Below are 16,961 nucleotides of genomic sequence, written 5' to 3'. Positions count from 1 at the left end.
GGTGTCACCACCCTTTAACAGACAGACGCACGCTTGTTGCTGCTGCTTTGAGGATGCAAGTGCGGCTACAGCCCACACAATTCACAAAGACAGAAAAAAAAAGAACAATATTTTTATTGTTTGTGTAGCACACTTTGAGGGTGTCACCACCCTTTAACAGACAGACGCACGTTTGTCGCTGCTGCTTTGAGGATGCAAGTGCGGCTACAGCCCACACAATTCACAAAGACAGAAAAAAAAAGAGCAATATTTTTATTGTTTGTGTAGCACACTTTGAGGGTGTCACCACCCTTTAACAGACAGACACACGCTTGTCGCTGCTGCTTTAAGGATGCAGGTGCGGCTACAGCCCACACATTTCACAAAGACAGAAAAAAAAAGAACAATATTTTTATTGTTTGTGTAGCACACTTTGAGGGTGTCACCACCCTTTAACAGACAGACGCACGCTTGTCGCTGCTGCTTTAAGGATGCAGGTGCGGCTACAGCCCACACATTTCACAAAGACAGAAAAAAAAAGAACAATATTTTTATTGTTTGTGTAGCACACTTTGAGGGTGTCACCACCCTTTAACAGACAGACGCACGCTTGTCGCTGCTGCTTTGAGGATGCAGGTGGAATCTAGACGGGATTTGGAACCGGGGACACACTACCTCCATCAATTGTCTAAATCCCACTGCACTAATGGCGGATACCGGCCGCACGTCTAACACCAACATAGCAGTCAAGGCCTCAGTTATACGTTTTGCTTCAGGATGACTGCTGTCGTACTTCATCCTCATCGCTAGGGACTGTTGGAGGGTCAATTGTTTAGTAAAAGTAGCGATGTTCCTACTTCCTCTCTGGGATGATGAACAACTCCCAGCAGCAGCAACAGCACTAGGAGGAAGTGGTTCTTGATCTTTCCCTATTTTATTTTTATCGGAGAAAGTTTGGTCCTCCATTTATGTTATATTGATATATACGTGCGGCTAAAGCGCACACAAACATAGAAAATATTTTTTTATTTTTGCTGTAGAGTAGTGCACTTTGTGGGTTACACCACCCTTTAAGAAATGAGCCAGCCGGCTCTTTACTTATGGGACACAGGCGCACGCTTGGCGCTGCTCCTTTGTTGATGCACGTGCAGCCACAGTGCACACAATTCACAAACAGAAAATAATTTTTTTTTTGTTTGGACTGGAGTGTACTTTGGGGGTTACAGCACCCTTTAACGGTCAAGCCAGCCGGCCCTTTACTTATGACACAGGCGCACGCTTGGCACTACTTTGTTGATGCACATGTGGCTACTGCGCACACAATTCACAAACACAGAAAATAATTTTTTTTTTGGTTTGGACTGGAGTGTACTTTGGGGGTTACAGCACCCTTTAACGGTCAAGCCAGCCGGCCCTTTACTTATGACACAGGCGCACGCTTGGCACTACTTTGTTGATGCACATGTGGCTACTGCGCACACAATTCACAAATACAGAAAATATTTTTTTTTTGGTTTGGAGTGTACTTTAGGGGTTACAGCACCCTTTAACGGTCAAGCCAGCCGGCCCTTTACTTATGACACAGGCGCACGCTTGGCACTACTTTGTTGATGCACGTGCGGCTACTGCGCACACAATTCACAAACACAGAAAATAATTTTTTTTTTGGTTTGGACTGGAGTGTACTTTGGGGGTTACAGCACCCTTTAACGGTCAAGCCAGCCGGCCCTTTACTTATGACACAGGCGCACGCTTGGCACTACTTTGTTGATGCACGTGCGGCTACTGTGCACACAATTCACAAACACAGAAAATATTATATTTTTAGCACTTGGGGGGAGCACCCCTGATGGACAGAGCACCCCCTGGACAACACTACAGCACCCCTTTAGGACTGGGACACTGCACAGGACTTTGGAGTGGACACAGCCCCTATGGAGAACTGACTGCACAACACAGTCCAGCCAGCCCCTATGGACTTTGAAGTAGTGGACACAGCCCCTATTAACAACAGCAGCACAGCACAACACAGCCAGCCCCTATGGACTTTGAAGTAGTGGACAACAGCAGCACAGCGCAGCACAGCACAGCACAACACTACTCTGCACTACACTACACTACACTACACAGCCCAGCCAGCCCTAACTCCCACCCTCCCTCTTCACTGTCCACAGCCGAGTGAGAAAATGGCGCCGACGCGGGTACGTTATATAGGTTCCAAAACCCGCAAGACTCCTAAGGCTGGCTTGATGACGTTTTGCCTCGATTTCAGATCCGAGTCAGGCTGGAAAAGTCGTGCCTGACTGGGATCTGCCTCTGATCGGGGAGGTTCGGGGGGGTTCGGATTTCAGAAATCCGAACCCGCTCACCCCTACTAATTATGCACACCCATTAAACGCCGTTCTGGCGGTCGGGCACGCCTGCATTCGCAATCCACTCCCCCGTTTACAAGCACCTTCCCCTGTTACCACCCACAAACGGCACTATTTGTCACTCAAAATAGCGGCCCAACTGCGGGCTATGAGCGAGCACTTTCCCATTGCAATGACTGGTTCGTGCACGTGCATTGCGTCTCATACGCATGCGCAGATTGCGTAAAATCGCTCAATGCGAGCGCAGCATAGCATCTGGGTCTGAATCAGGCCCTGTGGCTAGTAACCGTTATATACAGTGAGCATTGTTGCAGTGACCACTATTGTAATGTAGAGAATATTATGGCATCCGCCATATAAAGCAAGTAACATCACAGTGACAGCCATATAATGCAGAGAATATTACGGTTACCACCATATGATTCAAAGATCATAACAATATCCACAAGATAATGCAGAGAACATTGCAGTGACCACAATATAATGCAGAGAACTTCATAGTGACCAGCATATAATGCAGAGAACATAACAGCATCAGTCTGAAAATGCAAAGAGCATCAAAGTGACCGCTATATAATACACACCAACATATAATACAGAGAGCGTTGCAGTGATCGCCATACAATACGGAGAGCATTGCAGTCACCGCTATATAATACAGAGGGTATTGCAATGACTGCAATATGATACAGAGAGCATCATATTGGGCACCATATAATACAGAGAGCACTGCAGTGACCACTATAATACAGGTACACCGCTGTGACCACTATATAATGCAGGAAACATATCAGTGACTGACGGATTATGCAGAGAGGTGTGCAGTGACAGCCAGATCAGGGAGCGTTGTGGTGACTGCCATATAATGCAGGGAGGTTTGCAGTGACCACCATAAAATGAAGACAACATTGCAGTGACTGCTGGATAATGCAGAGAGGTTTGCAGTGACCACCAGGTCAGGGAGCATCGCAGAGGCTGCCAAATAATGCAGAGAGTTTCGCAGTGATCACCTGATCAGAGAGCATTGCAGAGACTGCCATATAATACAGGGAGGATCAGGAAGCGTCGCAGAGATGTGCCATATAAAGCAGTTCGCAGTGATCACCAGATCAGGGAAAGTCGAAGTGACTGCCATATAATGCAAAAAGGTACGCAGTGATCTCCAGATCAGGGAGTGTCGCAGAGACTGCTAGATAATGCAGAGAGGTTTGCAGTGACAGCCAGATCAGGGAGCATCGCAGTGACTGCTATAAAATGTAGAGAGGTTTGCAGTGACCCCCAGAACAGGGAGCATTGCAGAAATGTGCCATATAATGCATAGAGGTTTTCAGTGACTGCCAGATCAGGTAGCGTTGCAGTGATGTGCCATATAATGCAGGGAGGTTCGCAGTGACCGTCAGATCAGGAAGCATCACATTAATGTGCCATATAAATTATAATGCACAGAGGTCGCTGTGAGCGTCAGATCAGGGAGCGTCATAGAGATGTGCCATATAATTCAGAAAGGGTTCGCAATGGCTGTCAAATCAGGGAGAGTCGCAGTGATGTGCCATATAAATTCTAATGCAGAGAGGTCACAGTGAGCATCTGTTTAGGGAGCGTTGCAGTGATGTGCCACATAATGCAAAGAGGTTCGCAATGAGCATAAGATCAGGGAGCGTCTCAGTCAGGGGCATTTCTAGAGAGGAGGGGGCCCATATACAGTCTTCGACACATGCCCCCTCCTCTCCGCCCGGCAGCGCACTGAGATGTGCGCTGCCAGCTCCGGAGTTATAGACTCTGGAATTTCATAGTGGTCACAGCGGTGTTCACCCATAAAATGACTTACCTCTCCGACGTGGGACTCCGGAGAGGTAAGTAATTTTTTGGGTGCCGGGTGTGCGGTGCATGGCCCCCCTGGACCCAGGGGCCCGTGTTCCCCGCACACCCTGCACCCACTATAGATACGCCCCTGGTCTCAGTGATGTCGCATATATATGCAGATAGATTCGCAATGACCATCAGATCAGGGAGCGTCGCAGTGACTGCCATATAATGCAGAGAGGTTCGCAATGACCTCCTGATCAGGTTGTAATGGCTGCCCCCAAGATAACAATAACTACACCCCTTCCCCCTCAAATATCATTTAAACATGTACACCTCCACTGGCACTTACCTGCCTGTAAGGCTGCTCTGTCTCTGGTCCCTGCGGAGCTCCAGGTACAGGAAGAGATGGCAGAGACAGGTTAGACTACAGAAAGGGCGGAGACTCAGGGTGAGGGGGCGGGGTCTTCAGCAGGGACAGGAGGAGACAGATTGATATAGTCAGACAGGGTAGGAGAGGGGGCAAGGCCTTCCAGTGAGGGGGCGGGGCCTTAGCCGGGGAGAGGAAGGAACCCTAAGGAAGGGACAGAGGAAACAGAGAGGTTGGTGCACAGCCCCTGCAGCGAAGCGGCCTCGGAAGGAGAGCTGTTCAGTGTGCAGCCACAAGCTACATAGATGTGAGTGACAGAAAGCCCAGTAACAGGCAGAGAATGCTGCCCAGCCGCTCTGATGCTACTGTAGCATGGAGAGACTGAGAGCACTTTCTGCCTGTCACCCGGCCGTCAGTCATACATGTGTACTAGTGATACCGGCCCTCACTGAGGCAAAAATCTACCGGCCCGGGGGGCATATGGCACCCTGCCCCCTGGCCCAGCCAGCCCCTGGTCACAGATATGTAAAGATTGTACACCACATCACAGGGTGAATTTAGGAAACTTGCTTGGCCATGTTTAAACTAGGGATGAGCGGTACGGATACTGTGGAATCAGAACTTTTCTGAACATCGAGGATCCGAGTCCGAGGCTCGGGTGTTTCCGTCTGAATTGGATCCCACTGCGAGGCCAAACGCCATCCTCCTGATGTCGGATTCTCGCGAGAGTTCGGCTCTGTGAATGAATAAACCTGTGTAAAAGAAAACAAAAAACGGCATGACCCCTCCCCTAAAAGAGCAACCAGCCCCGGGCTTTAGCGATGCAGTGCTGGTTGTGCAAAATACGGGAGACAAATGATGTAGGAGTCCGCCGTACTTAAGCACAACCAGCACCGGGCTGGTCAGAACCAGCCCTGGTTGCCACAATACGGGGGACAGATGATGGAGGGGTCCCCCTACTTTGAGCAACCAGCACTGGGCTCTGATCCAGTTCTGGTTCTGGAAATACAGGGGGAAAAAATGCATCGGGTCCCCCTGTATTATCCAGAACCAGCACCTGACTTTTTCTAGCGGGGGGCTAATGCCACAGCAAGGGGAGCCCTATCACTGGGCCCCACAGCTAAAGCATTAACCTTGACCACCAGTCAGCCCAGGCCAGGGATACCTGGGGAGCTGGAGACCCCCCAATAAAGTGGTCCACCTCTCCAAGGCACCCCTAGCCTAGGCTGATAGCCCAAGGTTATCCCTGCCACCCCTGGGCGGTGGGTGGCGGGTTGATAGTGTAAGTGTAGTGCATTTGAAATGGTTTAAAATATTGTCTTTTGCTGTGGAACTGCAGGTCCCAGCAAGCTGCCCCCGCATGCTGGTACTTGGAGAACCACAAGCACCAGCATTAAGGGCATTACGAGACCACTGGTACCTGTCGTTCCACTGCAAAAACAATATTAAAAAAACACAGGAAACACACACTATACACAGTATAAGTGTACTCATACATGTACACACACTTACACACACACATGTACTCATACTCACCTATGTATGTTTGTTTTCCAGCCGGGCGCCGCAGGGAGGCTCCAAGCTGGACCCCGTTGAGATGTTATTGCCAGCGGGCGCCTGGCTCCTTCCCTGCAGCACCGCGGTAGCCGAAGGCTGGAGTTCTGACCTGAGTTATGACATCTCTCTCATAGTGCCCACGGCCTGGGCACTATGAGAGAGATGTCATAACATCTCTCCCATAGTTCCGAAGAGCAGCTAGGCAGACCGGGCGGCAGCAGACGCAGGAGCGGGGTTTAAGGTAAGTATTGTTTTTTTTTTCTTTTTGTGTGTGTGTGTAAAAAGAGTCACTGCAGGGGCATTACTATAAGGGCATTACAGGAGCATTACTATAAGGGCACTACAGGGGCATTACAATAAGGGCACTACAGGGGCATTACTATATGGGCACTACTACAGGGGCATTACCTCAGGGGGCATTACTAAAGGTGCACTGCTGAAGGGGACATTACTTTGGGTATCCTCAGGAGAGGACCTCTTTTTGGGGGGTTCCCTACTTTCTAAAAAATCCCAGGGCTGGGGTGACCAGTTTGGGGCTGAATAATTATTTGGCAAGGCGGAATCCATTATATGTGTCCCCCTGCTATGGCATTACCTCCCCCCTTCCCGGCTGGTTGATTTCTGGAGAACCGAACTGCACATCTCTAGTATGCATCGCACTGTGCATACGTGAATTAGCCAATGCGAGCGGTTAAGGCTACACAGGCTAGACTCAGTGTGTACGCAGACCCTTCCGATATAGATTAACAGGAAGTGCCGTTTGTGGGTTGTGACGGGAGGTGATGGTCGAATGCAGTCGTGCCTGTGCGTTGGGACGCCGTTATAGGGGCGTGCATAATTAAGGCAGTGCGGCGGCATAAACAGCCAGACAATTCGATGCATGCAGAAAGTGGCCAAAATCCTTCGTAAGGTCAGGTCGTCCTCTATTGTGCGCCTGGGTCTGATGGCTCTCGATGTTACCGATGTTTGCGATATCCTGCGTACTGATTGAGCATTGAGAGGGAGATAGGCGGCACTATGTATTGCTGGGCATCTGCATCCTTGTGCTGTGGATGCCATGCTTATGCATTGATTAGCATATACTCGCAAGCGGCCGGTCCGTGCGATCTCTCACCGCTGTCCCTTGCTGAATCAGACCCCAAGTGCAAAAACTCCTTACAAGGACTGGAACACAGCAATGTCGGACCTCGTAGCTAAATTTAGGGGTAGCCCAGCAATGCCAGTTCACTTTTCTGAGGCTGCTCACTCAGAAGTAAATAAAGGAGCCTTTTCTGAGCATGTGAAGTAGCTAGAAGAGACCCCACAGGCTTCAGGAGGGTCGACTATAATTTCTGGACTAGCACAACCACTGGCTCCATGGAGGCTGCTGTAGTGATGGTAGCTGTAAGCACCTATTATTTAAATATAGAAATATCTGCTGATATGAAATAACGAATAACGATATTATTTTAAATGCCTGTTTTTTTAAACCTAATATATTCCCTTGATGATGGTGCTTTGACTTCATTTAGTAAAGTGGCAGTTAAAACAAGTACAATCAGTCAAACTGTTTTGCCATTGCTTCTGTTTCACCTTTTTTTTCTGCTTCCATGCCGCCTTTGCATCTCATGTCTTCTCCTGCCATTCCCCTTGTCCATCACATGTCCTCCCACCTTTCTTTTTCCCTCCACGCTTATCATGATGCAGTCTTCTTCCAAATGTCCTCACCATTTCCTCCTCCCCACAAGTATCCTCTTCCTAGTTTCACCTTGTCTCCCATCCCCCGCTTCCCCACTTCCCCTGTGACACCCTCCTTCTTACCTTCCCCCATTGCTCACAATCTTCTTTTAACTCCCCCTATTTTAGCTACCCCCTTGACTAACATTCACTCACACCTCTTCCCCTTCATCTCTTCCCTCCTCCGCCCACCACTTGTCAACTTTTCTCCTAAGTCCCCACCACTGGCAGATTCCCCTCCCTGCCCAGACTCCAGTCACATTCTGACACTCTCTCCCTCTAAATCTGTCTCACCCCCATGCACCAGCAGCCCTATCATTTGTTTTCCCCCCCTCCCCCCTTTCACTCGTTCTCTTTCTCCCCTGCTCTCTGGATTGCCAGGTGTGCCTGTAACAAACTCACCTCCATCCATTAACCTCTTTATTTTAAATTCCTTCATCCTTCTAGTCATCACTGAATCTTGTGTCTCCCAATCTGACACCTCTCTCCTGTCACTCTCTTCCCTGGTGGCCTCTCTTTCTCTCATACCCTATGTCCAGGGGATCAACAAGTTGGAAGTGTGAGTCCTTCTGTCTCCCTACTGCTCTATCTGCTTTATGACCCCAGAACCTCTTTATCATTAAACTCCTTTGAGGTTCACACCATTTTCTTATTTTACCCCATACACCTTTAAATAGCACTTATCAGATAGTCAACAGATTGGGAGAGGATAAGAGAATGAGAGATGAGGGAACTCAGAAGAGTAGGAAAATTATAATCTTAGTCTTAGACATGATCTGGTCCCCACTGACCCCTCTTAACCCTAAAGTTCTTTCATACATCTTTCAATCTCTCTCAATGGATGTCTTCAACATCTCATTATAGTGGACACTTACTTGAAGAGAAGACATAACATGCACACTATACCATAGCTAACTGCAAATACACCCATATAGACTGTCTGGAACATTCAGATTAGTGAAGACTATGATACCAGGTACCTCTGAAATGGACAGCTATTTTCTTGCTGTTGCAGCCACGGAGAGATGCCACAGACTCAGGAACACTTGTTGCCTTTCCTTACACATTCCCCATTGCCTCTGTCTGACCATGATCTCCTTTTCTTTAGCCTTTTCCAAACCCCTTCACCTCCTCTCCCACTCAAGGCCACCTTCATAAAGTGTAACTTTAAGGCAATTTGTCTGGACACCTTCTCCTCTTCACTCAATTTACTTGTCTCCACCATTTCTACACCCTCATACCATGATCTTGCCATCTCCTTCCATAGCAGCACTCTTACCTCTGCCCTGATCCACTCCTCAACCCTGATTTTCCAAAGGCACCAGATATCTACAAAAGTATTCTTGGATCACTGAGCAGCACTTGTAATTGTATTCTCATGCAGACTTTCTCTGCTTCAAATTCTTATTCTCCTCCTACAGTATATCAATGCCCCTATTCTATCTGAACAGTAATATTTAAAAACGCTGACTGTCCTCAAGCCCCCATCACATATTTGCTAACTTCAACTACCTCTTCTGCCCATACTTCTTCCCTCCCCTTCTTGCCCTCTGCCCATGACTTTACTACCTACTTCACAACCTAAATTGAATACTTCCATCAGGAAATTGATTTCACCAGGGTCCCTTCACTCTATTCCCTCCCTTCATCCTACTTTGTCTTACTTCTCTCCAGTCTTTGATGATAAAATCAGGGCCCTTATCTGGTCTTCCTCCTCCACCTGCACCTTGATCCTATACCATCCTGTCTCCTCTACTCCCTCTCTCACATTGTCTGTTTCCATCTTGCTGACCTTTGCAAACTATCTCTTTCATAATACAACATAAGAAAACATCCCATCCACATTAAGGAATGCTCTTTTCTATTCTATTCTCAACCTTGATCCTGGTTACTAGAACCCCGTTGTTCTCCTTTCTTTCAAATTAAAGCTCCTTCTGCAGATTGTCTGAAACTACCTTACTAATTTTCTTTCCTCCCATTCCCTTGTTGACTCACTTTAGTCTGTTTTTTTGTCCTCTCCACTCCTCTAAAGTCACTAATGATCTTCTTGCTGAGAAATCAAAAGGGCGTTAATATTTTCTTATCCTTTGCACATGTCCGCTACCTATGACATTGCAAACCACCTTCTCCTCCATCAGTTCCTTTACACCTTTGGCCTGCATGACACTGCCAGTTCTGTCTGTCTTCCTACTTCTCTGTATTTTTCTGTGCCTCTTCTCATGACTCCACCTCTCCCCCTTTTTAACTACCTGATGCTGTCCCTCAAGGTTCTGTTCTTGGCCCTGTCCTTTTCTCCTTATAAAGGTTCCTCCTTTGGTGATCTATATAGCTTATTTGGTGACCAGTTCCATCTCTATGCAGGTGATGCTCAAATCTACGTTTCCTGACCTCTCACATCTCCTGTTGTCTTTCTGCAATTTCCTCTTGGATGTCCAAGTATTTTCTTAAACTTAACATGACTAAGATTATAATTTGCCCACTCTCCCGAGTCCTCTCAGCTCTCATCCTCTCACTCTCTGTTGACAAAATGATACTCTCTTCTACCCCACAAGTCAGCTTCCTAGAAATTATCCTTGAATCATCCCTCTCGTTCAAACCCTGCATGTTCTCTTTAATTGCACATGAGTAAAACAATATTGTGTTCTTCTTCCCAGATCATCCATTTGATCCTCGTTTCCTCATTAACAATGCAGTTAGCAATGTGATATGTTCCATAGCATTTGGAGATCGGTTTGAGTATGATGATGCAAAATTCCAAAAACTTCTACGACTTTTTGAGGCTGCCCTGAAGGCAGAATCAGGACTCTTGGGTCAGGTATTTTAAATGCCTTATATTAATGTGTTTATGTTCCTACAAGTTTTTTCTATCAGAAAGTTATAATGAATACCTCATAATCCAAAATAAATATGTAACTTTTCATTGGTACCTAGTAGTATATTTGATATTGTATGTTATTATTATTATTATTATTATTATTATTAGATATTTATAAAGTGCTGTCTTAAAATACAGGGCTGTATATAGAGGTGATCATAACAAACATTATGTACATGCCATTGGAATCAGAAAGTAAAGATTGTTCTTCCCACATACAGTAAGATCTGAGAAAGGGGGCCTGATGCAGAGATGTACGTTAATTTGATGATTAACGTACATCTCCAATGTTGAGGGGTCTGAGTCTGCACTGGACCCGTTCTTTTGCATGTGCAGAACGGGTCCTGCTATCTTGTTCGCAAACCTCCGCAAGCTGCAGCATGAATGATATGCTGCGGCGTTTGGGGGTGGTGCGGGGGTGTGCCTGGTCACCGTTCCTGGAAACGGAGTTGTGTTGCCCCCAGTTCCTGGGAGGAACGAGGCCAAGGTCTGCGTCGGGGAATGCAGATTCTTTGCCTCTTAAGTGACCAGCACCCGGTCAGGCTGCGGGAAGCTTCAGCTCCCACAGCCTGACTAAAGGAGCAACCATCGTGACCATCAGTTGCAATGGTTACGATGGTGATCCCAGCCTGCGTGACGATAGCAGTGCTGGGATCGCAAATGCAGCAAGGACGTGTCTGACACCTCTTTCTGCATTTGCATCTGAAATGGATGGATTTGCACATCTGCTTGTGTGCGGCTCTGCAAATCCATCCATCTCTGAATCAGACACATAATGTATCATAATAACAATTGTAGCTGTTGGTGTGTAAGTTATGTGATATGTATTACTATGTATTTTAGTATTATTCATACGGTGTGAAGTGTTTGTTTTAGGGATGTGCAGGCTTGGATTAGTTTGGATTTTCAGCCACATTCTGATTTTACCCGCCAAAAATCGGGTCTAAGAAAGAGGCAAAACATCACCTATCATGGACAAAGATCATCTTTCATGGACTTTTGTCCAGGAATGATGATGTTTGTCCATGAAAGATGACATTTTGCCTCTTTCTGAGACCCGATTTTTTGGAGGGAAATATCCGAACTTGACGGGAAAATCCGAACTAATCCGAGCCTGCACATCCCTAGTTTGTGTCCATCAAACATTTTCCAGAAGTGCACAAAGTACACAAATAAAGTAATGAGAGCGATAAAGGCAATTACGGAAAATATAATGGGCTTTGGTAATGTTCTTGTGTTTATTATGACACAACTTTAAAAAAAGATCATTTGATTCATGTATTATTTCACCAAGTTAATACTTAGGGCCTGATTCAGAGACAGACACTAATGCGAACACAGCTGTGATTTCGAACACAACGCAGTAGCAAAAATATGCTAGCAAAGATTACTCGAGCATAAAGACTGCCTTCTTACCTGCATGTGACGATGCCTACCAGCGTAAATATTGGTAAGATCGCCGTACACCGGCAGTCATCTTGCGCTTGCGGTAGGTTTGACCTACCGCAGCCTTGAGAGCACTTCAGACACACAGAGCTACGTAGGCACTTGCAGTGGCTAAGTTATACATGCCCATGTAACGGCGTTTAAATGGACAGACGCCTGCCACCCTCGGTCACCACCCCCAAACGTTGACAACCTGTCACTCACTCTGCGATGGATTCCTATGTGCGCCCGTGATCGCAGTGTTAACGCTGTGCACATGCAGTGCGGCTTATATGCATGCAGAATGGCAAACAATCGCTCGCTTACGTACATAATCACCTTTGTCTCTGAATCAGGCCTTATATAATGGCAGAGAAATCACATTAAACTATGAAACTGCAAAAAGTTAATATTACGCTTGAATTATATGTCCTGGGATTTGTCATGAACTGAAGGGTTTTACAGTAGTCACAATCCTTGCGTCCAATTTCCTCTCTTCTAATATGAATCTGAGTGGCAACATCCTAGACCGGCCCGTACCAGGCTGCTTATCGATAAGTCACTGTAAATCAGGACATAGAAAAATATTATTTTTTATTTTTTAGATTCTACATGAAATTCCTTGGTTATTGAATATTTCATGGCTTGTTGATTATGTTCTTCGACCAGAGTATGAATTGCTAGCCTTCCTAAAAGAAATGGTTTTGGAACATAAGAAAAGTTGGAATCCTAGTTACATTCGTGATTTTATCGATGCCTACCTACTGGAAATGAATAAAGTAAGGATGTGTACAGTAATTTCCTTTAAAAAAAATTGTAGAACAGAGCAACACCCCTGTAATTTGTTCCTACATCATTATCTGCACATATGCGCTCATAATGGAAGTGCCATCAAGCATAATGCTGGGGTAGCTTGGAGATGCTTTGTAGACCGTTTGTGCGTTGTATGTCAAGGTTTTATGATGAGCTGCTGCCTACAGTGGTTTTATAGAGTTCTAAGCCTTCTAGTAGTTAGCTTATTCCATGACACATTATGCAGTAATATTTAAACTGTTGTCACTTTCTGTTGTAAGTCGAAATAGAAGAGCATTATATTTCTATACAGGTTCAGTCTCCCATATCCAAATATTCCGAAATACGGTATATTCCGAAATACGGAATAATTTTGGCATGACTGAGATAATGAAACCTTTGATTTCTTATGGTTCAATGTACACAGGCTTTGTCTAAAGCACAAATTATTAAAAGTATTGTATAAAATTCCCTTCAGGCTGTGTGTATAAGGTGTATATGAAACATAAATGAATTCATTTCTGTACACAAATTTTGCTTGAGCCACAAAATTATTGAAAATATTTAATAAAATTACCTGCAGGCTGTGTGTATCAGGTGTATATAACACATAAATGCATATGTGTATATTAGGGTCCCATTCCCAAGATATCTTATTATGATATGCAAATATTCCAAAATACGGAATATTCCGTTATCCAAAATACACCTGGTCCCAAGCATTTTGGATATGGGAGACTCAAACTGTATAGTCAATTAGGGCCTGATTCAGAGGTACACATTGCGTCTATTTGCAAAGTCGTGGTGGTGGTAATAGGCAAATGCTAGTTTGAGGCTTCCCCTTGTGTACCAGTGTGTGCCGGAATGTGCAAGCCCTGGGACGCCGTGTATGCTGCAAACCACCAGTGGTTCTGGACAATCCACCATCGCGTGCACCATCAGCTCTTTAGCAGGTGCAGTGTCTCAGTCTGAACATCTGTGACTGCGGCTCTGCGTATAAGAAAGTGGCTGATGTCACTGACACACTTATGACACTTCCATGACATGCCCATGCGACAGATTTCATTGAGAGCAATTAAAGCCACCTCCCAGTCTCCATCCAGGGACACCTATGGTTTTCCCTCACCATTTTACATACCAGAATTTACGTACATTTTGTGCATACACTTAGGGTAATACATGCACTGGGGGGATTTCCAGAATTGATTACACATGCGCAATGGCAAATTATCACTCAGCCACATGGACATCAGCATTGCGTGCACTAAGCTTGCACCTCTGAATCCGACCCTTAGGCCAGGTACATATTAAACAAAATGGCAATCTTGTCAATGGTTGTGGATGATTACCCTTCACCCCGGACCATGCAAGATTGCCGGTACACACTAGAAGATTTGCTGAAAGACTGAACGATTATTTGTTACGTCCTTCATTAATATGCACTGCACCTCTGGGATCCCGAAGGTAAGTACTGGGGTTAGGGGGAGGATTAGGATAAGAGATTAGGGTTAGGCACTAGGGGGAGGGTTAGGGTTAGGCACTAAGGGGGGAAGGTAGGCTTAGGGTGCAGGGAGGTTAGGTTTAGGCACTAGGGGGGAGGTAAGGGGTAGGGGTAGGGAGGGAGAGTTAGGGGTAGTGACAGGAGGAGGGTTAGGATACCGACCAACAAAGTGTCGGTATTCTAACCCTATTGGGATGCCGGCGATCCTGAACCCCGGCATCCTGTATGTATTCCGGCCCTAGGCCTACAGTAAATACATACAGGCTTTGTATCACCATTTACACAATTCTTCCCCGAATCTGACAATTACCAGTACTGCTACAAGTGTCATTTATGCAAACGTGTATTGTACTGTAGACCTCACTGAAAAAACCTTAATTATCACGTTTTTGTGTGTCCTGTCACCTTACATTGTTTTGATACCAGCGTCAGCAATCTCTCTAATCGAAATGTATAAAACACAGTTACTTTCAATTTGTTTACCGTGTTTAGGTGAATACAGGGAGATTATAATTTAAATATGAAGTTTGACAAGAATTTATAATTCAAGTGTAATCATGGAATAAATGATATTACAACAGCACCTTTTTTCTAGGTAAAAGATCCCGGCAGTAGTTTCAATGAGACAAATTTAGTCTTGACAACATATGATTTATTTGGAGCAGGGACAGAAACCACAAGCACCACCTTGAGATGGGCACTCTTATACATGCTCCTCTACCCAGACGTCCAGTGTGAGTAGAAATGCTATAACACTTACAGTCTAACTTTGACACATTGGAAACAGCTTGGGGGAATGTAATGTGGCCATACATGGGACGATTGATCACACAATTTGGGCAATTTCTACTGGTTGGACAGACCAATCATTTGAAAATAGTTGTATTTTGAGTCTTCTGCGACCCCGATGCGCGTCCCCGCCGTCGTTTAGTTGGATCGCAGATCAGATGGATTTGCAGAGTGAGCTCAACTGATCGTGTAGGAATTGACAAACATTATGTGATGTGATTGATCAAATCGTATGGTCTTATGTGAATTAGTTGCATTTTAAATACAAATCGTCCTGTATCTGAAGGGAAGAATTTTCAAGGGAAATTGTACAACTGATCTGACCAACTTTTGAATCTCACCGTGTATGGCCACCTTAAGTTTGTTTAAGTCAGGAAGTGATAATAATCAAATTAGATCAAGTACAGCCTGGCTAGCAGATGATGGAAGGGTAACTATCTGTGATCCTGGGTTGTGTACATACTAAAGCTAGGTACACACTGTCCGATTTTTTAGATTGAAGCGTTTTTTTAAAAAACTGAAATTACCGATATTACACCACACCACACCACAACGATTTTGCATATGTCTGCCCACAATGAGGATGAAGTAGTCATGGGAAAAAGTAGGAAATATGGGCAGATTATCGAGAATGTACACACACTGCAGAATATCGGGAGATTGTGCCAGACGTTTTCTGTTTTAGCCGACTGATTGGATAATCAAAGGGGATGTAGTTAGCAGACTGGCGGACGGGATGCCGCCAGACTAAATCCTGACGGTAGAAGCCATACACTGGACTTAAAATAGGCATCAAAATACCAACGGTCATCTTAATCCCGATGCCGGAATACAGATAGACGCCATTCCAAAACAAGGTAAGCCGTGGACGTCTTAACTGTTAGCCGCGGGGAGTGGGGGGGAGTGTTAGGTATAAGCAGCATAGCAGGGTTAGGGTTAGGTTATGGGGGGGTAGGTTAGGCATCTCTGGAGGTGGTTTAGAGTTAGGCACCACTGGGGGGGTTACAGTTAGGCACTAAGGGGGGAGGGTTAGGTTTAGGCATGAACAGGGGAGACTTAGGCTTAGGCAGTAACGGGGAGGGTTAGGGTGCAGGGTATGCAGTCGGGAAGCCGGTGGACCAAATCCCGACAGCCGGCTACCCGACTGCTTAATCCCGCGGCAAGGCACTAATGACAGTGTTCGAAATCCCAACGCCTGTCATTAGATGTGCGCTGGGAGCCCGACACCCGTCTTACCGATCGAAGGTAAGCCGGGAGCGGACAGTCGTGGGGGGGGGGAGGGTTAGGTTTAGAAGGGGGGGTTAGGTTTAGGCACTTAGAGGGGGGTTAGGGTTAGGCACCCCTAAGGGAGGGTCCTGTGTCGGGCAGCCGCTGTCGGGATTTGAACCGCCAGCCATGCTGATTCCGTGTGTGGGGTGGAGAGGGTTAGTGTTAGGCTACAAGAAGGGAGGTTTAGGGGGAGAAGGGGGGGTGTTAGGATACGTACCTGCCCCATGTCGATTCCGCTGTCAGTGTTATAACAGGAGACATCGCGACTGCCATTATTACATAGCCATTCCTAATCAAAGGAATGTGCTTGTGAACATTTTTTTTAAACCTGTTTTATTGAGTTTTATAATACAGTACAACAGATAAACAGATAATATGGGAGTCCGTAATAACAATTAATAGAGATACTTGTGCAAAAGAAAAAAGAAAAAGAAATAGAGGGCCTGATTCAGACCCGCTCGCGAGCGCTGAGCGCTCGCAAGCGGGTCGATGGTGCCCTAGTGCGCATGCGCA

The 16,961-nt window shown here is 46.0% G+C and overlaps 1 protein-coding gene across 1 annotated transcript in view; it reads left to right on the top strand.

Annotated features, from left to right (window-relative positions):
- The window catches only part of LOC148532291 (cytochrome P450 2D15-like), an 89,844-nt gene that overhangs the window by 55,085 nt on the left and 17,798 nt on the right, over window positions 1-16,961 (top strand). Inside the window, exons 4-6 of the mRNA XM_088468126.1 lie at window positions 10,452-10,612; window positions 12,703-12,876; window positions 14,986-15,124. Coding sequence (XP_088324252.1) covers window positions 10,452-10,612; window positions 12,703-12,876; window positions 14,986-15,124 — 474 coding nt within the window. The remainder of the gene's footprint in view (window positions 1-10,451; window positions 10,613-12,702; window positions 12,877-14,985; window positions 15,125-16,961) is intronic.

The sequence above is a fragment of the Taudactylus pleione genome, unplaced genomic scaffold, assembly GCF_031769625.1.
Source record: "Taudactylus pleione unplaced genomic scaffold, aTauple2 ptg000080l, whole genome shotgun sequence".
Lineage (NCBI taxonomy): Eukaryota > Metazoa > Chordata > Amphibia > Anura > Myobatrachidae > Taudactylus > Taudactylus pleione.
The sequence above is the reverse complement of the archived record's forward strand: the minus strand, read 5'-3'. Positions and strand labels throughout refer to the sequence as shown.